This window comes from Bison bison, unplaced genomic scaffold (assembly GCF_000754665.1).
Source record: "Bison bison bison isolate TAMUID 2011002044 unplaced genomic scaffold, Bison_UMD1.0 scf7180017864525, whole genome shotgun sequence".
NCBI lineage: Eukaryota > Metazoa > Chordata > Mammalia > Artiodactyla > Bovidae > Bison > Bison bison.
The window spans coordinates 8,023,325-8,044,930 of record NW_011495076.1 but is presented as its reverse complement, the minus strand read 5'-3'; the positions used below and the strand labels follow the sequence as shown (position 1 = coordinate 8,044,930).

Sequence of the window (21,606 nt, the reverse complement as noted above, 5' to 3'; positions counted from 1 at the left end):
GGCCGCAATGACTTGCGCCTGCCCCCAGAACTCCTGTGGGCATTGTCCTGTTGCTGAATGGTCACAGGGAAAGGAGCTCTTACGGTGCTCTCAGCCCTCTTCCCATGCACCCCCTCAACAATGGCACTTGGTATCTCTCGTCAGCCCCAGCTTCTTCTGAGTACCTGCTCTGTTGCTACCGTGCAGCCTCTTCAGGCTGTCTCCATGCAGCCAACCCTGGTCCTCTCCCTGGGTCTGACCTCTGAAGCCTGTACTTTAGTGCCTAGCCCCCAGGTTCACTAACATATGAGCATCTTAGGCGGGGGAGTGCAGGGTGGCAGTGCCAACCTTCTGTTCACGTTACTCTGTTTTGCCCTACTCAAACGCTGTGCTCTATGCCTAGCCTCTGAAGCTCCGCTCCATATAGGCTGATCTCCCTGCCAGTGGGGGACTGCCCAGGGTGTGGGAAACTTGCCTCCATGTCTCCTCCCTGGGTGCAGGCTTCGTCTGTTTCTTTTTTCCTTTTGTCCTACCCAGTTACATGGAGGTTTTTTTGCCCTTTGAGAATGAGGTCTTCTGCTGGCTTTCGGTAGATGTTCTGTGTCGGTCATTCCACTCATAGATGTGTTTTTAGTGTTTTTGTTGGGGAAGGTGAGCTTCCTGTCCTACTCCTCCACCATTTTTACCCCCCCGCCAACCAGTAATTATTTTAAGTAAATGGCTGACATAATTTGAACGTACAGTGATCCTTAGGTATCTACAATGGATTGATTCCAGTACCTCCTCTGAATACCAAAATTTGCAGTTGCTGGAGTCCCTTACATTTATGGTGTAGTACAGTTAGCCGTCTGTATCTAAAAGTTCCCCATCCACTTTTATGTGGATAAGGGTTTAATTGATCAAAGTATTTCCCATTATAATGGAACAATATATGCAATAGAAGGTATAGAAATTGAAAAGAAAATGATGAAATTATCAATATTTGTAGATACCTATTAAACCTAAGAGTTAAACAAGTAATGTTTAAAAACAGCCATTGAAATTGCTGTAGTAATAGTTGTGAGAATTGTTGCATCCAAATTGTAAGCTATGTCATAAAAGAGTGATTTTCTCACTGATATAGTTAGTAACCTAAGTATAAAAAGTATGTAAATTCTCTTGGACGTAAGTTGTATAAGAAGAAGTTGGTGTTTATAGTAGAAATGTATTTTTTAATAAATACATTACATCCTCTAATGAATTTGCATCCTGATACTGTATCCTGTTAGTGATACAACCTGGATTAAGATATATAAACTGTTAATGCCCACAGCTCCCTAGAAGAAACAGAAATCCTCTTGGAGAAGGTATAATTATCCTAGGTCTGAAATTAGTCATATAGTATTTTTTTTTTGCATACAGTGTTCAACTCATAAATATAACCAGATTCTCTCTCTCTCCCCCTCTCTCTCTCACTCACTCACATGGCATCAAGAGCAAGGAGCAACAGAACCAGCAGACAATAAGCAGACCAAAATGTCTTGGTTTATTGGAATTATCAAACACAGAAAGCCATCATACATATTTAGCAAGTTGAAAAACAAAAGCAAAGATAGTAAATAATAGTGGGAAGCTAGAAGCTATTAATATAAAAAAGCGACAAGGCAGATTTGAAAAATAACTGGACAGGGTTTTTTTTTTTCTTTTTAGACATGTTTTTGAATCAGAAAATAAAATACCTGAAATTCACTCAGTGTACAAGTTTAACAGATTAGACAAATGAGAAGTGAGATTAGTGAGCTGGAAAATATAGTTCAGAGAAGGCTATGAAAGTAGAAGCTTGAAGAGGAAAAAGAGAGGAAATACTGTACAGAAGGATAAGACTCATAGAAGATACAGAGAAATCTCATTTGTGTTTTACTGGAGTCCCAGAAAGAAAGGAGGAAATGTGGGCAAAAGTAGATAGGCCGATGGAACATAAGAGTGAAAAAGCAGGTATCAGAATGCCTGATTTATGACAAAAATAGTACAGAAATGTGGAATGGTTGAGATTTTCAGTAATTGGTAAATAGTTGAGTGCTCATATAAAAAACTTGAACTGTTCTTATAACAATCAACTATATTTGGATTATGGACCTAAAAGCAAAGTGCAAAAAAAAACAAAACCTTTAGAGGATAATGTAAAATACCTTCTTGACCTTTAGGTAGATGGAGAAGATTTAGCAAGACACAACATTAGTACATTACACTTATATTGATAGCAAAACAAAACTGTGAATCATTAATAGACAGCCCCATGGCAAAATATTTCACCAAAGTTGAACTCAAATGATCAAAGATATTTAATATAATCATCAGAGAACTCAAATACTTACTCTGGTTTTGTTTATCACAGAGGAAAAATATAAGGAATCTAAATACACAAATAGGAAATCATCTAATTAAAATTTCATAAATAGTAATGCCATTTGGTATTTACAAATGATTTAGAATTACATTAATAAGCTTATAGTATATTGGACAGTTTGCAGAACATTATATATCATCCCACTTTGGTAAAAGACTAAATATTTGTGATTACATATATTGCATGAAGTTTGAACATATTTTAAATAGTTAGCTGTGTATGGTAATGGTACTCAGAATGAATCTAATCATATCTTTTTCTATTGTTTCTAAATTGAGCATGTGCTGTATTATTTATGTAATTGATAACACAGAATATACCAAAAGTGGGCTTCCCTGGTAGCAGTAAAGAATCCACTTGCAATGCAGGAGACTGCCTGCAATGCAGGAGACATGGGTTCAATCCTTGGGTGGGGAAGATCCCCTGCAGAAGGAAATGGCAACCCACTCCAGTATTCTTACCTGGGAAATCCCAGGGACAGAGGAGCCTGGGCGAGCTCCAGTCCATGGGGTCTTGAGAGTCAGACATGACTTAGCGACACCACCACCACCAGTGTACCAAAAATATAGGGCATTATATCCATTTTTCCATTATGGGATTCAACTTTTTTTTTTACTAAAATTCTGACCAAATGAACCACACTTGTTAGTGTTGGAAAATGTGTATTCATTCATGCACATACACGCCTAACTGTGCAATACGTGCAGTAGCAGCACAGAGAATGTGAAATACCATCCTTATTGTAAGAATGCAGGTTGGTATTGAGTGACTCATCCTTTCATTTTCTTTTCATTTAAATGTGTCCTTTTTTATTTTAATTGCAAATACTACCTAAATCTGCCTTCTCTTAATACTTTGCCTGCCTCCCTTTTTCCATTGTTTTTAGGCTGCTTAAATGTCCTTAATGTACAGATAAATATATTTTAGTTTTGATTTAGTTACAAAGAGTCTAGATATTTTCAAAGGAAAGCTGTATTATAAGTGTAAGAATGGAATTCATTTTTATAGTTTTAAGGAGTTTACATTTTAAATTTTTCTCTTAATTTCTGGACTTTTCACACGGGGAAAAAAGACCCTTTCTACACTCTGATAAATGAGTGTGTTATTTGAAAAATGATTTAAAGCATGTGGTAGTAACAGGAAAGGATTTGTTTTCTGGCTTTTTTCTCTGTCATATTAAAGATGTTACATATATGTATATTATATATGTTTTTAGTTTGGGATATTATTTGACAAACTTTAAAAATACAATATGCATATTATGTTTGTTTTACCATGGTGTCCAGGAGCTTATAGATAAATTTAGGCTCTATTGTTTATCCATGTGTTCTTACTTGTGTCTTTCAGCTTATAATGGATTTTAGATCTTTAATTATCCTTTTAATTCTTTTTGGAAGTAGGGGCAAAAAATGAATAAATATGGATTTATAAATATATATGAATACACATATACATAAGTTTAATCCCACATGGTATGGTAAACATACTGTTTTAAATTTTTTTTAGCCAACAAATGGGATCTTCTTGAGCATGTTTCTGATTGTTTTGCCTTTGGAATCTATGGCTCATGGCCTCTTCCATGAACTGGGTAGCTGTTTAGGAGGAACATCTGTTGGATATGCTATTGTGATTCCCACCAACTTTTGCAGGTACAGTAACCTAGTGTAATTAGTCATAGCACCTTGACTCTTAACATTCTTCTAGTATTTGTATGAATATAAGATGATAGCTCATTTTTTCAAAGCTATAACAGTCTCAAAATATAATACTCTTGCATTTTTTTCATTTATCCCAAATGTTTAAAAACCTTTACTTTGAGTAGTAATCTTAAGGGTTCATTAAAGTTTTGTTTTTGGTAAACGTGATTAGAGTATGTTCTAGCTAAAAATCATAAAAATATAAGTAGATTTTCTTTGTAAAGTTATTCCATTTTCTTAGGAATATCTTGTTTAAGAAAATGTGAAACCACATGGTGAAGTGTAATAGAATGTACACGGGACCTGAGCATCCTAAATTCTAGTTCTGTGTTCCTTTAGGCAAATCATAACGTCTCTGAACCTCAGTGTCTTAATTTAAATTGCAGAGAGAGGAATGTCATGAAGAGGTAGTGAGAATATGAATGTAAAAATACTATCTATTTGAAAATGTAGTAAAAATACCAGGAATTCAGAGACATTCGCAATAAAATCAAATATCTCATGGCAGTTTTATTAAAATAATTTTGACTCCAATATGTGGCTAATCTGTTTCAATTTATAATCATTACTAAATTTTAGTTTTTCTTTTATAGTTTAAGTACCTTTGAAGTAGGAAAAAAAAAAATACTTCCTTGCCAGTAATGAATTATGCTGACAAAGTAGGCATCATATTTTCCTTGGCAGAGGTGGGAGAAAACTGAACATAAAGTTTTTATTGGATTTTAAATATTTGACATAAAACCACAAAGTTGACTATTTGTAGTAAATATTTTCCTCCATATTAAAGATTTGATAAATAAGGTGAAGATTCTTATGAGAAGTAAAAGAAATATATTTCAAAAGATACCATAAAGTAAGATGTGACAACTCTCTAGGAAGAATATGTGAAAGTAGTAATTTGCACAGATTTTTATTGTAATTTTTGATTATGCATTGTTTACTCTTTTACCGTTTTGTGGCTGTTAAATGATAAAATATGGGACAAAATGTTTTGTTTTTTAATGAAGCTTTTGTAGAATTATTAGAATAGTATGGATAAATACACGGAGCAAATGTAGTTTTCAAAATTCCTATTTAGAAATCCAGTTTCTGGGTAGGAGTGATGATTTTTTTTCTCCCTGAATATTCATTTGATCCTGCTAGTTTTAAGAACTGGTTTATCATCTTTACCAACGTACCATTTTACATGTATTCCAGGATCAAGCCTGTCTTCAGTTAGTGTTCAGTAGTATAAGGCAATGACCTAAATTATAATCATTGTTTTAAAATGTCATTTATTAAAAGGTAAGTTGTTCTGTCATTTGTGTACCTCAAGTTAGTAAAACTTGAACACTTTATAATGACTATTTTTCAATATGGAAATTAATTTAAAATACTGTTTCCATACTGTGTTTTTTCTCAAGAAAAAAAGTGCTTTCATTATTGTCCCCAATCCAGCGTTCTTGAAACATTTTGGGGATAAAGTTAGTACAGTCTTGCTTTTTAAAGTCTTGTTTAATATCTCATTTGGTAAGAAGATGCCAAATTCTTGGTAAAAAAATGAAGAGTAGTACAATCCACATTTGGAGATATCCTCCCAGCTTTCAGTTTTATTTATTTTTTACATGGAGGATAATTGGTTTACAATGTTGTGTTGGTATCTGCTGTACAACACCGTGAGTCAATCATCAGTATACATATATTTCTTTCCTCTAGAACCTCCCTCTGTGACAGCCTCCCATCCCACCCCTCTAGGTTGTCACAGAGCACCAGATCTTAATGATAAGAGGTATAATTTTTAGAAACTAGGCTTTAATTTTCCAAGCATGATTCTTAGCACTGTGGAAAATTTAGAAAAGATGGGTTTTTTAAAAAAAGATTATGCCATTTAGTTATTAATAACTTAGGAGTCTTAGATAAATTATTATAAATGAAAAATAGGAATGTGACATAGAATGAACACTTCATGAACACCAAAATGATGGGTTTTTTCCTCCTTTTTCAGTCCTGATGGTCAGCCAACACTTCTTCCACCAGAACATGTACAGGAGTTAAATTTGAGGTCTACTGGCATGCTCAATGCTATCCAAAGATTTTTTGCATATCATATGATTGAGACCTATGGGTGTGACTATTCTACAAGTGGACTGTCTTTTGATACTCTACATTCCAAACTGAAAGCTTTCCTTGAACTTCGGACTGTGGATGGGCCTAGGCATGATACATATGTTTTATATTACAGTGGGCACACCCATGGTACAGGAGAGTGGGCTCTTGCAGGTAAGTCCACCTCTGGCAATTTCACTATTGTGAAGATACACCTATTTGTGGAAATCTGTCCTTTACACTGAAACAATTTTTCCAAATTCTCAATTTTCCACTTTATAGTTTACCAAGTATACATATGACTGTTTTGTTTACCTTTTCTCTGGCATACTTCTTTAGCATAATTTTAGTGACCTCTAAAGGTTTCGAAAATTACGTTTTGTGTTGATTGGAAGAAAAAAAAAATCTGACTGCTTGATGTGAGACTTATAGTTTCTCTTTAAACTATTTTCAGAATTATTAAATAGTTACATTTTTCAGAAGCCGATTAACTTATTTGACTACTACTTCTAAGTCTTTAAGATTATAGATGCTGATTTCAATAGTTCTGCACATGTTCAATTGTATTTGTTAGAAAGCATACCATAATTTTAAGCAGCAGGTGATATGATGTGGTTGGAGTAGTGTTTAGGTCAGGAGACCTTAGCTCTGTCCTAATTTGCCCCAGCAATGCTGTTTGAGGCAGATAACGCTCTCCATTTCAGTTCTCTCATCTGAAAATAGAAGGGGTAATGTTTAACCTCCTTGCCAAGGGAGAAATGAGATTTAGATGTAAATTTGTTTGTTGGTCTTCCCAACTAGAGAGGAGACTCTGTAAATTGAAGGCTTTGTTTTATGAGATAACTTGCTTACTGCTGGAAGAGAGTCTGGCAAATAGTAGGAGATCCTTAAGTAGTAGATGGATAAAATCATTGAATGAATCATGACAAAATGGGTAATTTTCTTATTTTAGATTAGGAATAATTCATTTAGACTTAATGATACCCTTTTTTTTCTAAAAATTTTTTAGATGTTTTATACCATGAGCCCAATAAAATAGTCATAAAATATAAGTAGAAAAAGGTATTCACAGAAAAATATAAAGAGAAGTATTAGGAAGGACAGAGATAGAGTGCCAATACAAGAATTCCAGAAGAAAGCAAATAAACTCAAGGTTAAAGTACACATGATTTCAAACCATCATGGTCTCACTAATTTAGTGCCAGATTGGTTTACAGGGTTTTATTATAAATAGACTTTTGTAATTTTTTGGTCTAACAAATACTGAATAAGTCAATGGCTATCTAGAAGGAGTAAAGTCAAGGGATCGAACCCAGGTCTCCTGCATTGCAGGCAGATTGTTTACCATCTGAACCACTAGGGAAGCCCCAATACTGAGCATGTTTGAAGCATAGCTACTGTGCTTGGTACTTTATACATATTATTAAATTTAATCTTCACTTGAAATTCTTTGAGATACTGTCACCTCTATTTTTCAAAGGATGAAATGAAAGCTAAAAGTGGTTACATAACTTACCTATGGTCATACTATTCCTAAGTGCTGGAACCACGATTCAAGTCCGAATTTGTCTGACACCTAAAATCACCCCACCCCGCCACTGTACTATGTTGCTGCCAAAGGTAAAAACCACAAAGGCACAGAAATGGCATGTTCTAGTTCAGAAGGTAACTTTTGTTAGCATGGTTCACCCATTTTTGAAATACTGTAATATGAAAGAAACTAGTCAACTTAAAACTACTTCAGCACAAGGTTATAAAATCATTTACTCAACTTGTGACTTTTTGATAACACAACATATAAAATAACTTTTAAACATTTACAGCATGCTATTTCAAATTCAGGTAAAGTATAGCATTCTGTGTACTTCAGAGCCCAAGAGAAAAAGTTTTAATCAATTCAAACATTTTTACAGAAATATATTTCAAACCTAAAAGCAGGGATTGATTATTTGAAAACTGCTACTGAAATGCTTATAATAACTCAAATGCAAGGGGATGGGCATAATTTTGGTGGCCATGCATATATCCTTCATTATTTTTTATAAGAAAGTAACTTCATTTTTTTAAATTTCTATTTCATTCAATTACTGCATGAATTATAGTTTTTTCCTAAGCATATGATTGTAGTAAAGAGAAATAATGAATTCTACCCAGTGACTTGACTTTTGAATAGTTAGTAAAGCATACTGTCTCTACATAAATAAACATGTTTCATTGGAACAATAAGAAAAATGATTGATATTAGATCAGCAGTGGTGGCTATTATCTTAGACTTAACCTGGAAAATTTTTCATTATTGGTGATACTAGATGTGTGGGTTGGAGTGTCAGGTTGAAATAAGAAGGCTGAGAGGCAGTGGGGAGAACATGCTAACTGACAAGCTTATCCCAAACAAGTCCAAACAAACCATATCTGGGTATGGGCTTTGAGATCATTGCTATATCTAGACTTTTTAAAATACTGTTTCTTTTTCTATGCTAAATATTAAACATACAAAGCTTAGAGAATGCTTTAGTGAAGAATAAAGCAGCCAGGGACAAATTATAGCTTCACAGTGAAATGCAGCTTTTCCATTACAAGACAAATACTTCATTTCCAAAGGTTAAATTGGTTAATACTTAAAGAATTCCACTGAAGAAAAAGAATCTAATCCATACTATTCTCTGACACTGTGCTTTCATTTGATTATCTGTGTGTATATTTTCTTTTTTTATTGGAGTATAATTGCCTTACCGTGTTGTTAGTTTCTACTGTACAGCAAAGCAGATCAGTTCTAAGTATACCTCTATCCCTTCTCTTTTGGATTTCCTTTCCATTTAGGTTGGGCTTCCCTAGTGGCTCAGCTGGTAAAGAATCCGCCTGCAATGTAGGAGACCCGGGTTTGATCCCTGGGTTGGGAAGATCTGGAGAAGGGATACCCTTTCCAGTATTCTGACCTGGAGAATTCCATGGACTGTATAGTCTATGGGGTCACAAAGAGTCAGACACGACTGTGTGACTTTCACTTCACTTCCCATTTAGGTCACCACAGAGCACTGAGTAGAGTTTCCTCAGCATACAGTTGGTTCTCATTAGTTATCTGCTTTATGCACAGTAGTTTTGATATGTCAATCCCAGTCTCCCAGTCCATCCCACTCACCCCTATGTCCCCCCTTGGTATCCATACATTTTTTTCCTCTTTGTTTGTGTCTCTATTTCTGCTTTGCAAATAAATTTATCCTTACCATTTTCCTGGATTCCACATACATGCATTAATACATAGTTTTGTTTTTCTGACTTAATTCACTTTGTATGACAGTCTCTAGGTCTAATAACTTTAAATGCAAGCTTATGTTTACATGAAGTATTTATTACTTAATATAAACATTTTCCCCAAAGTTTGTATTTTTCTTAACTCTTAAAAATTTATCTCAAATATTTTTTAAAAGATGGCTTTGGAAATAAACTCTAGATGTTCAGTTTACTGATATTTATAGTCATTTTTTCTTAGAAAATGTAATAGACACCAAGATGAATAGCAGTAGCATAAATGTCAGTGTTCTTATGTTTTCCTTCACTGTGAATTGAGAATAATTTATGAAGATACTTTAAAGTAGGGTTATAGTTTAGGTAAATAAATGTCTAGTAGTTACCTTCTACAATATTATGCATTAAAAAATATTATAAAGATGGCATAAGTAGACCATTACAGAATTCTACTATCAGCCAAGAAGATTTGTTCCTGTATGTGTAATTTTCTCTGTGAGACACTGTATTGTAAAAGTAAAACAGTGGAGAAAGCATATGTTTACAGGACTTACCTTCCCCAAGAGGGGCAGGCTTTGCCCCATAACTCAGCAACCATGTCCTCCCCAGTGGCCTGAGGCGCCTGGCCCATTTGCAGGTTAAACCGGGCCCAGAGAATGGATCCTGTTTCCAATCAGTTCCTTCCCTTGGCCTGCCTGAAACGGCCCCAGATGTTGATTCTTTCTCAGAAATGTTATTGAACACCCCTGCTCTGAAGAAAATGCTTTCTATTCCAGTCTAAGTGACCAAGAACTCTAAGCTCTGCGTGCATGCTAAGTCTGAGAATTTATTAATAAATAGTTTTCTTTAAAAAAAATTTTTTCTTAAAACCTTTAGATAGGAAGCATCAGGATTAGATTTTACTTGAGGTTAAGAGTAGGTCCAGAACTCACTGTGAGAAAAAATCTGTGTGTGCTCCTTAACCCATATCTTTACTCACAGTACTTCTTAGAATATGTAGTCTTTTTACACTTACAGGACTTCATAATGTGGAACCTAGTATCTTTGCCTCTTTGCTTGAGGGTAAAAAACAACTTGGTAATGACAAGAGAGACAAATTAAACAATCTATTTAACCTATAAAGCAGTTTATCACAGATAAAGTATTTAAAAACAGTCTCAATTACTTAAACAGCATCAGATAAATGTTACTGAGATAAATGTAAGTACTTTACATCTGGGCCAAAAGCCAAATTTGACATAGAACCTTTTCATAGGAGAAAGCAGAGCAAAACAAGACAAGAGAATTAGTAAAAAGGGCTTTAATGCTGCTTTAAATTTCTTGCCAATATCTAAAGAGCATGTGTATAAGAATTAGTGTAGCATGTGCTACAGAATCTTTATTGAAATAGTTGTAGAAGGCAAGTTAGACAATGTTTTATGGCAGATGGAATTTGTATAATAACCCTTATATCTATGTTGTCCTCTCCAGAGAAGTTTAATAAAAGTGGAAATAATGAAAAGTGAGCTTGATCCTTTTAAAAAGGTACCTTAGAGAGGTCTCTGTGAAGCAATACATTAGTAATACGTGAAAAACAGATTTTACATGTCACAGTCTGGTGAATAAAAGAATATTTATCATTCATAAAGGATGTGATATATACTGTTTTTATGGATCATATCACTGATAGAATCCAAATTCTAAAAGATTTTCTGTCTCTCTAGTATTGTCATTTTGATAGTTTAGCAAAGAAGATGGTTGCTCTTGGTAGAATACCTATTCTGGGGCTAGGTTGTTGGAGCTTGTATTAGTAAATTGTAACATATTACAACTTTCTTCTAATTATAAAAATAACTGTAAAAATTTTGGAAGATACAAAAAAGTATAACAAAACCCACCTGAAATACCAATACCCAGAAGATAACTATTGCTCTTATTTTTGTAGATACACTTGTATGTCATGCTTTTTCTCCTAATATCATAGATATTTTGTCATTAAAATTTCTTTATAAATATGATTTATGATAAAACTCTCTCATAAGGTTATAATTATTTCCATTCCCTCAGTTTCATATTGTACACTATCTGAGGTAGCAGTGGGAAGATGATCTTTATATGTAATTTTTGTCCACATCCCTGCCCTTTCTTAGGATAAATTCCTGGAATTGGAAGGATTGGATTAGTGTACCATTTGAGACAGAGGCAGAACTAGAGTGAGGTGAGAATGGCAGATGCCTAGGGCACAAAATTTAATGGAGTACTAAAAATTAAATGATCAAATTTTAATACAGTGTTATTTAAAATTTTAATACAAAAAAAAAAAACATACAATATGAACAAAATGTATAATGAGTAGCTGTAAGACAGCTTTCTTGGTCAGAAATATTTTTACCTTAGACATTTCTGGTATATGTTTTTTTTAATCCTTTGTTGTTTTGGGGTATAAAACGGATTTAAAAATAAACCAGTTCCAAACTCTTGTTACTAGGAGGGAGAGTCTTTTTTATGTAGTAGGTACCATATATGAGGATAAGTTAACAGTTTATCAGAGATGTAAAACAGGGGTAAGCAAACTTTTTCTGTAAGGATCAGGTATTTTTGACTTGGTAGGCCATAAAATCCCTCTTGCAACTATACTTAGCTTTTTGTAGAATAAACGCAGTCATAGACATTTATAGAAACATGAAATTTAAATTTCCTGTAATTTTTACATTACAAACTTCTCAAAAAATTTTTTTACACCATTTAAAAATGTAAAATCAGTTCTTATCTCTCAGGCCATGCAAAACTTGTGGCAGGCTAGATATGACAAGTCATAATTTGCTGCCCAATGTAGAATATTAGCTTTGCTGTATAATTTCTTTTTACCAAATTTACCTTTATTAAATAATTTTCTTATTTTATCATAGCATATCTCTTTAATGTAAAAAACAGGATGATTGGATTTTTTAGTTTTCTTGGTTTGGTTTTTACTTGAAGTTGAAAGTCTATTTTCTGTTTCTGAAAATTCTTCTGAAAAGATACTTTGAAAAGAAGGCACCCTCTTTCTTACATATTTAACTTTAAAAACTTAAAGACAGTACACTCAAGACAAGAGAGTATTGTTAGTAAGACACTTAAATTCTTGCTCTACTGAACTTTCTTTTGTTCACAGGTGGCGACATACTACGCCTTGACACACTTTTAGAATGGTGGCGAGAAAAGAATGGTTCCTTCTGTTCCCGACTTATTATCATATTAGACAGTGAGAATTCCACTCCTTGGGTGAAAGAAGTAAGAAAAATCAACGACCAGTATATTGCAGTGCAAGGAGCAGAGATGACAAAGACGATAGATATCGAAGAAGCTGACCCACCTCAGCTGGGTGACTTCACAAAAGACTGGGTAGAGTATAACTGCAACACCACTAATAACATCTGCTGGACTGAAAAGGGACGCACAGTGAAAGCAATATATGGCGTGTCAAAACGGTGGAGTGACTACACACTACACCTGCCAACAGGAAGCGATGTGGCCAAGCACTGGATGCTCTACTTTCCTCGTATTACATATCCACTAGTGCATCTGGCAAACTGGTTGTGTGGTCTGAACCTTTTTTGGATCTGCAAGACTTGTTTTAGATGCTTGAAAAGATTAAAAATGAGTTGGTTTCTTCCTGCTGTGCTGGATACAGGACAAGGCTTCAAACTCGTCAAATCTTAATTTGGAACCCAAAGTGGAATATTATTGAGAGTTTATTCTACCACTTATCACTAACTTGCCATTTTTTGTATATTGTATTTTTATTTGTAAAAAATATCTTGCTACTTCTGTAGCTGATCTTATTTTGTCTTTTCTCAAGTAATTATGGTATGTGTAAGGAGTTGGGAGTAAGCATTTTATACTAAAAGTAGTCAAAATGTTGACTTTGTCAATGCATAAGAGATGTTAAAAAATAATAACAATGCACTTTGAGGAATGTTTGCGTATGCCTCTGATTAGAAAGAAGACTTGTCCCAGCCCTGCAGTGGCCAATGAAGAATTATCAATGCCTTATTTTCTAGGCATAGAGAATGTAAACCAGACAATTTGTTTACTGTTATAAGAAAACTACCAGTTTGCTTACAGAAGATTATTTTTGTGAATAATAGGTTTGAGTTCAAAACCATTTGAAGAATTTCAGACTCACACTCAGAAAAGGGAAAAGGAAGAAGTCTGCTTAAAATGAGTATGTAAAATTTGCTTATCGTACATCACATTTAAACACTTGGCTGTGACCTGTTACCAGTATCGCAGAGAAGCCCAAAGCACTGTTTAGGTACAAACATTCTTCATATAGGTAACTGTAAGAAGCTAGAGCCTACAACTTGCTCCTCCATGCCTTGCTGGGAGCCTCTGAAAGCACTGGCAATTTTAAGAGTCTTTCTCAGGGTAACAATGTTTTCTTAATAAAAATGTTTTCAGCTACAAATTCCTCCCAAATAAATTGTCTTCCCTTTCAAAATGTAATTTTATGAAATGTAGCCATTTGTCATTGATTTAGGCTATTTTCAGTATTGAGAAATAATTTTGATCTCTGTAGAGTTAATGCTCTGTCATGAAAACAGTTTTTCAGATCTCCATTAGTGGTAACACTTTTTTCTATTTGAGGTCAAAGGATTGGAAGCGGTCATTTTTTTTTTTTCTTGTATACCTGTAATGTATTATGTAAAAAAGTATTCATACTGGTAATTTCAGTTAAGCATAATGGTGTGGTTATAATTTTTAAAACTTCAGTGTTTTATCTAATTAAAGCAGGCATAGATCAGGCTATCTCCTAAAAGGTAATTTACCTCCTATTCCTTTCTAATAATCCTAACATTCTAAGTTTTCATCTCTGAGAAATAACATGAAAGGAATAGATTTAAATTGGAGGATACTCTAATCTTTGCTGTTTAAACGGTGTAATCTCTCACCATAAAAGCCATTTTTTCCAGCCTCAGAGAGAAGAAATAATGCCTCTACCATTTTCTACCTGTGACTTGAAAGTAGCAGTTCTAGTTAGGAAGAAGTCACTTAGCGTCAGGGAACTTGTATACCACTATCTATGCAGCGTTGTTATATAGTCTGATTATTTCTGTGTTTTGAGTATGATTTTCCTAATGCTATGAATAAAATTTTGTCAAAAATTAATTTTTCACATAATTTGCAAACAATAGTTATTGAATATTTTACTATATTAAAAGGGATAGTCAAAAATATGCAAGTATTATTAGAGTTTATAGTTAGTAGGTCAGTTTGAAATTTTCTAATATTTGGTTACATATATATATCAACATCATCCAAATGAAATAGTGTAGTGTTTCACTCCTACTCAGAAATAGTGTAGCAGACAAGCCAACTGTTAAAACTATGAGCTTACAGCTACAAAAGTTTAGTCAACATCAAGTAAAAACATCTTTTAAATTCCAAGCCAGTGTTGAGCAAATGAGCTTTAACTAAAGCGTATCCCTTTACTCTGAGAAAGCCAAATATAAAAGTATATCCTGTGTTGTTTATAAAGTGAAACTAAGATTTTACTAAAAATCATTCAAAAGGTAGCAGACATTTTTACGTCACAAAGCTAATGCTTTGATATATATTTTCTATAAAGTACAACTGAAAAAGGTCTGGGCTAAAAATGGGATTTGAGCCTACTTACTCACTTTGATGAAACAAAGTAACAGTTTGGAGAAGGAATATTACAGGAAAGATAATTGCTTACTTTTACCTAAGGATTCAAAAACAGATGTGACAGTGAGACTAATTTTCTTGTGGCCTCTGTTTAGGAAGGAGTTATTTAAAGTGATAGAAATTATGAAAGGGCAAAATTTTACCATGCCACTAAAAGAAATAGATAACGTGGAGATGTTTTTCAGCATACTGTTGACTTGTTTCCTTGTGTGGTACCTTGTTAAAAACCACAAAAAAAAGGTCTAAAAACATTTTTTTAAAAAAAAGCTATTATTTCATTCAAAATTTTGTTTAATTTGCTGTGACTAAACTCTTCTGGGACATTTGGATTTATCTTTTTTTGTATAGCTTTCTATCTCCCTCTTCTTAATATGAAATTCTAGAGAGAAGACCTTTTTCAGGAAACAATTTTTATGAAGTGTTTTCATAAGTTATACACTTTTTAAAAGCTACGTTGCTAATTAAAATGCATTTATATTTAATGCATTGGTGGGTAGAATTTTTTTGAACTAGAATCTTCATTAAAGTCTATTTGTAGCTGTACATTTTGTTTGTAACTTTTGGCTTAAATATGTTTACTGTTTGGGGTACTGAATTTTTTATAGGTATTCTTTCACATTTAGAGCCTAATCTCTTTCAAGGCAATGTTCTACATTACCTTTCCACAGGTGATGTGTTAATATTATATATGTCATAAGAAAATGACTTAATTTTAAGCATGTGAATAAGTATATTTGATAGCAAATGCTCAAAGGAGTTAAATCTATGAGCACTTTTTAACATCTATATTGGAAGATACTAGACTGTCATCTCTTTTCAAGCAAAGGCTTACACATCTTGATATTTCTCATACAGTTTACCCAGAAGAGTGCCTTGCTTATTATAGGAGGTATTTTAAAAATATGTTTAACTGAGTGAATGAATTTAGATTCCTAAGGAGAAATTGGAATAATCTGATTGTAAATTATTACATTTCCTTAACAGTTTTACTTTAAGTGGGTATTATTTCAAGATCCTCATTGTTAACAATTACCAAAGACAATTACAGCATCGGTGAAAGGAAAACAAATGTCACATTTGTAGTTAAAGAGCAATAAGGATCAAGATTAGCGAAGGAAAAACTTTAAGATAGGTTTGATTGAAAACATACCTGATTATCACCAAAAAGTAGCTCTTTCAAGGTTGAGCCCCTTTTCATTATGTCCTCCAGTACGATTGAATCTTTCATTGATATCCCATTAGAAACATAGATAGATTGGAGATTTATCACAAATGGAAATTATTAGAAGTCTGATGAACAAAGAAAGCATTTGCCTGTGCCTATCAGTAACTACTAGATTGTAAAATCAAAAAAAAAAAAAAAAAGGGGGCCTCTGAACATAAGCAGTTTCATGACAAGCTAAGAAAACTAAAATCATCTCATCTTTGGCATATCCGCAATAGTTGGAACACATAGTTATAAAGTATGAAAGAATGAAATTTAACCAGCAATTATTTTGAGCAGCTATTTTTGTTGATAAACATTTACATTTATGTTTTTTAGGAACTATTACTTAGACCAAAGCTGATTCAAAACTGAACACTGTAGGCTGATTGCAAAGCTTTTTTAATAATATGTAAAAACCCTTTTGATTGATTTAAAAATTGAATTGGCCAGTCATCTTGTGTGATGACCTCACAATATTTTTTTTTTTTAACTATGAGCTTAATTTAGAGCAAGTGGACAAGTTTAGTAAACTTTTGTTGTTGCTGTTTGGTCTGGACCTAGAACTCTTGATCAATTTTAAATCGGTGTGGCAGGGTAAGTGAGGAACATGGCATATCTCCTTATGCAATGTTTACTCCATGTGAATTAAAAATATTTTTATATTAAAACATACCAACATACTGAGCAATATTTGGTTAATTCTTAGTGTAAATCACAAGACTTGAAAGCAGTTTTAATCTTGCACTAGGTTCTTTGGGCGCAACTTTCAATGTTAATGGTATTCCATAGAGAATATTAAAAAAAAAAATCCTTTGTCATATCTTGGAAACGCAAACAACACAGTGGATTTTCTTTAAATAAATAATTTTGTTTGAATACTGATGGAATTTCAGGTGGGTACCATCTTAATGCAACTTTAAAATAGGTATTTCTAGGTTCTTTGGAATCCTAATGCATATTGATTTCTTGTTCTACACAATTAGGTATTGTGGGGTGGGGATTTTGATTTATAGTCTATTATACATCCACATGCATTCATGCCCATTCTCACCTATTTCTCTCCTTCCTAATTAGAAGAGACACTGCTATGTTTTTTTCCAAAACCAAACCTCTGGCTTCTTTTCCCCCTTTCCACGTAAAATTCATCAGTAACAATAAAACTAATTCATCAGTAACAATAAAAATGTCAATGCCTATCATCTATTGAATGTTTATTATGTTCTAGTCACTGTGCTAAGCACTTCCATATACATGATTTTATTAAATTCTCACAACCACTTTTTATGATGGGTATACTTTTATGAATAAAAGGAAGCTGAGGAAATGAACTTAAGTAACTCTCCCCAAATGACACAGCTATGGCTGGCTAAGAAACTGCATCTCAAACTGAGCTTTAAGCCAGATTTTATACTGTGGGACTCCCACATACCAAAACAAGGTTTTACGCAGGTATAAATACCTACATGCCCTTGGAGAACTATTTGCATATTTTGTCAAGGGGGTAAACACCTGACTATAAGCACATAGGGCTTTCCTGGTGGTTCAGCAGTAAAGAACCTGCCTGCAAAGCAGGAGACATGGATTTGATCCCTGGGTCAAGAAGATCCCCTGAAGAAGGAAATGGTAACTCAAATCCAGTATTCTTGCCTAGGAAATCCCATGGACAGAGGAGGCTGGCAGGCTCCAGTCCATGGGATCACAGGAATTGGACACAACTTAGCGACTACACCATCACCACTGTAAGAATGTAAGTATAGGGAAGATAGGCAATTAGTCGATACAAAGACCTTCAGTTATTAACTATGCTAATTAATACCAACTCCATTTCTCAGCTTAATTTTCCAGCAGTCTCTGATGCTGAAGCCTTTTTGGAGTTGTACTGGGCTGCTCAGACACACCTCCCCAGGGGCATCTTCTGCCAGGCTGCTAAGCTACTACTTGCTTTTCTCTGCCACCCAGTTCATACTCTTATATCCATTCTGTCTTCTGGAGGTGTGCTGAAATCTCTGGTCTGGCAATCAGTTCACTTCAGTTGCTCAGTCGTGTCCAACTCTTTGCGTGTCCAACCCCATGAATCGCAGCACGCCAGGCCTCCCTGTCCATCACCAACTCCCGGAGTTCACCCAGACTCATGTGCATCGAGTTGGTGATGCCATCCAGCCATCTCATCCTCTGTCGTCCCCTTCTCTTCCTGCCCCCAATCCCTCCCAGCATCAGGGCTTTTTTTCCAGTGAGTCAACTCTTCACATGAGGTGGCCAAAGTATTGGAGTTTGAGCTTTAGCATCAGTCCTTCCAATGAACACCCAGGACTGATCTCCTTTAGGATGGACTGGTTGGATCTCCTTGCAGTCCAAGGGACTCTCAAGAGTCTTCTCCAACACCACAGTTCAAAAGCATCGATTCTTTGGCGGCGCTCAGCTTTAGATCCCCCCTATTCCCCACATCTTGATGGTATGTGTTAGAATTGGAGCTGCCATGGACTGGGAGATTTTGCCGTTGGAGATTTTGCAGGAAAGAGGAAACCAGCCAAACTTTTGACAACACTATGGGCTTGTGAGACGGGTTTGCAAGGGCAGTAACTGCTTGCATAATCCTTCCCCCTTTCCCTGGAATTTTGTCAAGGAAGTGGCAGTGGAGGAGGGCCTTGTAAGCGAAGAGAATTCATGCAGCTTTGCCCATCACACTTAATTGCCATGATTGGAATCGAATTTGAATGCAAACTATGTAAAATAGACATTTTCAAACACTTTTTAGTTCAAACACTAAAAAGATGAAATCACTGGCTATCTCAGCAGATGAGGCTTGGAAGTTTACGAACTGAGCTAACTGAAGGTGAACTCAATCTAATTAAACCTTTGGCTCAGCTCTGACTCAGTTCAACTTGTGGGAGATTCTGAAGGGTAAGTCCTTCACACTAACCACCTAGAATCTTGTGACCCTATAGACTATACAGTCCATGGAATTCTCCAGGCCAGAATACTGGAGTAGGTAGCTGTTCTCTTCTCCAGGGGATCTTCCCAACCCAGGTCTCCCACATTGCAGGCGGATTCTTTACCAGCTGAGCCATAAGGGAAGCCCAAGAATACTGGAGTGGGTAGCCTATCCCTTCTCTTCAGCGAATATCTTCCTGACCTAGGAATCGAACCAGGGTCTCCTGCATTGCAGGCGGAACCTAGAATGAAAGGCATGCTATATCTGCACAGACACCAATTACACTTTACACTGTTCTTATATACATAATACAGACCAAAAAAGGGAAGGAACTGGATCCTTTATCAAGAGTAAGCAGTCAAGACAGACTTGTAGATTACTCACACACATGAATTTTCAAGCCAAATAGATGATACTAGGACTACTAATAAATATACCAGAAAATTTTAAATCACTGGATGGTACTTGGGGGGGGGTGGGGGTCAGTCCCTAGCAGGAGGTTTCAGAATGTATAGCAGGAACCACAAAGAGGACCAATATGGCATAGGCTAAGGAGGGCATCCACACCAGGGACTGAGAGAGATGATGGGAGATTGGTTACATAAGGATTTATCAAATATTAAAATATTTTTAAGATGATGGGAGGAGATTCTCCTGTTAAAGGAAATTGCAACCATGGAGAGAACTAGAATTGTCAAAGTTGTTGGAGAGAGGAAGTATTAGATATAGAAATTAATGTAGAGGTAATATGTGTAAGGAAATTTGTGTTTTTATATGTATAGGCCCTAGCTTTGTTTACTATGAAGGTGTGCAATTACTAGTGCCCGCATAGCAATGTACACACATAGATCCCAAATCTGAATGTTATTCTGAGTAGTATTCTCCACTGAAAAGGATCCAAGGCTCTCTGGAGAAATAACTAATTACTTCTGCTGGAGCAGAAAAAGAACATGATGAGCCTGGAATATATTAGTTCCAGAGGGCTTGGACGACTTGAGCATTAGGGAATTAAGTGCTCATACTGATATATATATATATAACATAGTATATGAAGTCACTCAGTTGCGTCCGACTCTTTGCGACCCCATGGACTGTAGTCTACTAGGCTCCTCCGTCCGTCCATGGGATTTACATATACATATATATGAATATCGGAGAAGGCAATGGCACCCCACTCCAGTACTCTTGCCTGGAAAATCCCATGGACGGAGGAGCCTGGTAGGCGGCAGTCCATGGGGTCGCTAAGAGTCAGACACGACTGAATGACTTCACTTTCACTTTTCACTTTCATGCATGGGAGAAGGAAATGGCAACCCACTCCAGTGTTCTTGCCTGGAGAATCCCAAGGACAGGGGAGCCTGGTAGGCTGCCGTCTATGGGGTCACACAGAGTCGGACACGACTGAAGTGATTTAGCATAGCATAGCATATATGAATATCTATGTGTGTGTATATATATATACACACACACACATACATATGTATTTCATGACTAGTGAAGAGGATAATACAGTTCTATGAAAGACCTACAAAACCTTCTAGAACTAACACCCAAAAAAGATGTCCTTTTCATTATAGGGGACTGGAATGCAAAAGTAGGAAATTGAAACACCTGGAGTAACAGGCAAATTTGGCCTTGGAGTACAGAATGAAGCAGGGCAATGGCTAAAAGAGTTCTGCCAAGAGAATGGTCATAGCAAACACCCTCTTCCAACAACACAATGGTCATAGCAAACACCCTCTTCCAACAACACAAGAGAAGACTCTACACATGGACATCACCAGATGGTCAACACCGAAATCAGACTGATTATATTCTTTGCAGCCAAAGATGGAGAAGCTCTATACAGTCAGCAAAAACAAGACCAGGAGTTGACTGTGGCTCAGATCATGAACTCCTTATTGCCAAATTCAGACTTAAATTGAAGAAAGTAGGGAAAACCACTAGACCATTCAGGTATGACCTAAATCAAATACTTTATGACTATACAGTGAAAGTGAGAAATAGATTTAAGGGACTAGATCTGATAGACAGAGTGCCTGATGAACTATGGACTGAGGTTCATGACATTGTATAGGAGACAGGCATCAAGACCATCCCCATGGAAAAGAAATGCAAAAAAGCAAAATGGCTGTCTGGGGAGGCCTTACAAATAGCTGTGAAAAGACGGGAAGCAAAAGAGAAAAGGAAAGATACAGCCATTTGAATGCAGAGTTCCAAAGAATAGCAAGGAGAGAGAAGAAAGTCTTCTTAAGTGATCAATGCAAAGAAATAGAGGGAAACAACAGAATAGGAAAGACTAGAGATCTCTTCAAGAAAATCAGAGATACCAAAGGAACATTTCATGCAAAGATAGGCTCGATAAAGGACAGAAATGGTATGGACCTAACAGAAGCAGAAGATA

The 21,606-nt window shown here is 35.4% G+C and overlaps 1 protein-coding gene across 7 annotated transcripts in view; it reads left to right on the top strand.

Moving 5' to 3' along the window:
- Positions 1-17,464, top strand: part of TMEM168 (transmembrane protein 168) — a 62,129-nt gene extending 44,665 nt beyond the window's left edge. For all 7 annotated transcript variants that reach the window (XM_010831189.1, XM_010831183.1, XM_010831187.1 and 4 more), the window contains 3 exons: positions 3,872-4,014; positions 6,047-6,321; positions 12,527-17,464. In XM_010831189.1, coding sequence (XP_010829491.1) covers positions 3,872-4,014; positions 6,047-6,321; positions 12,527-13,074 — 966 coding nt within the window. In that variant the 3' untranslated portion in view covers positions 13,075-17,464. The remainder of the gene's footprint in view (positions 1-3,871; positions 4,015-6,046; positions 6,322-12,526) is intronic.
- The last annotated feature ends 4,142 nt before the right edge of the window (positions 17,465-21,606 follow it).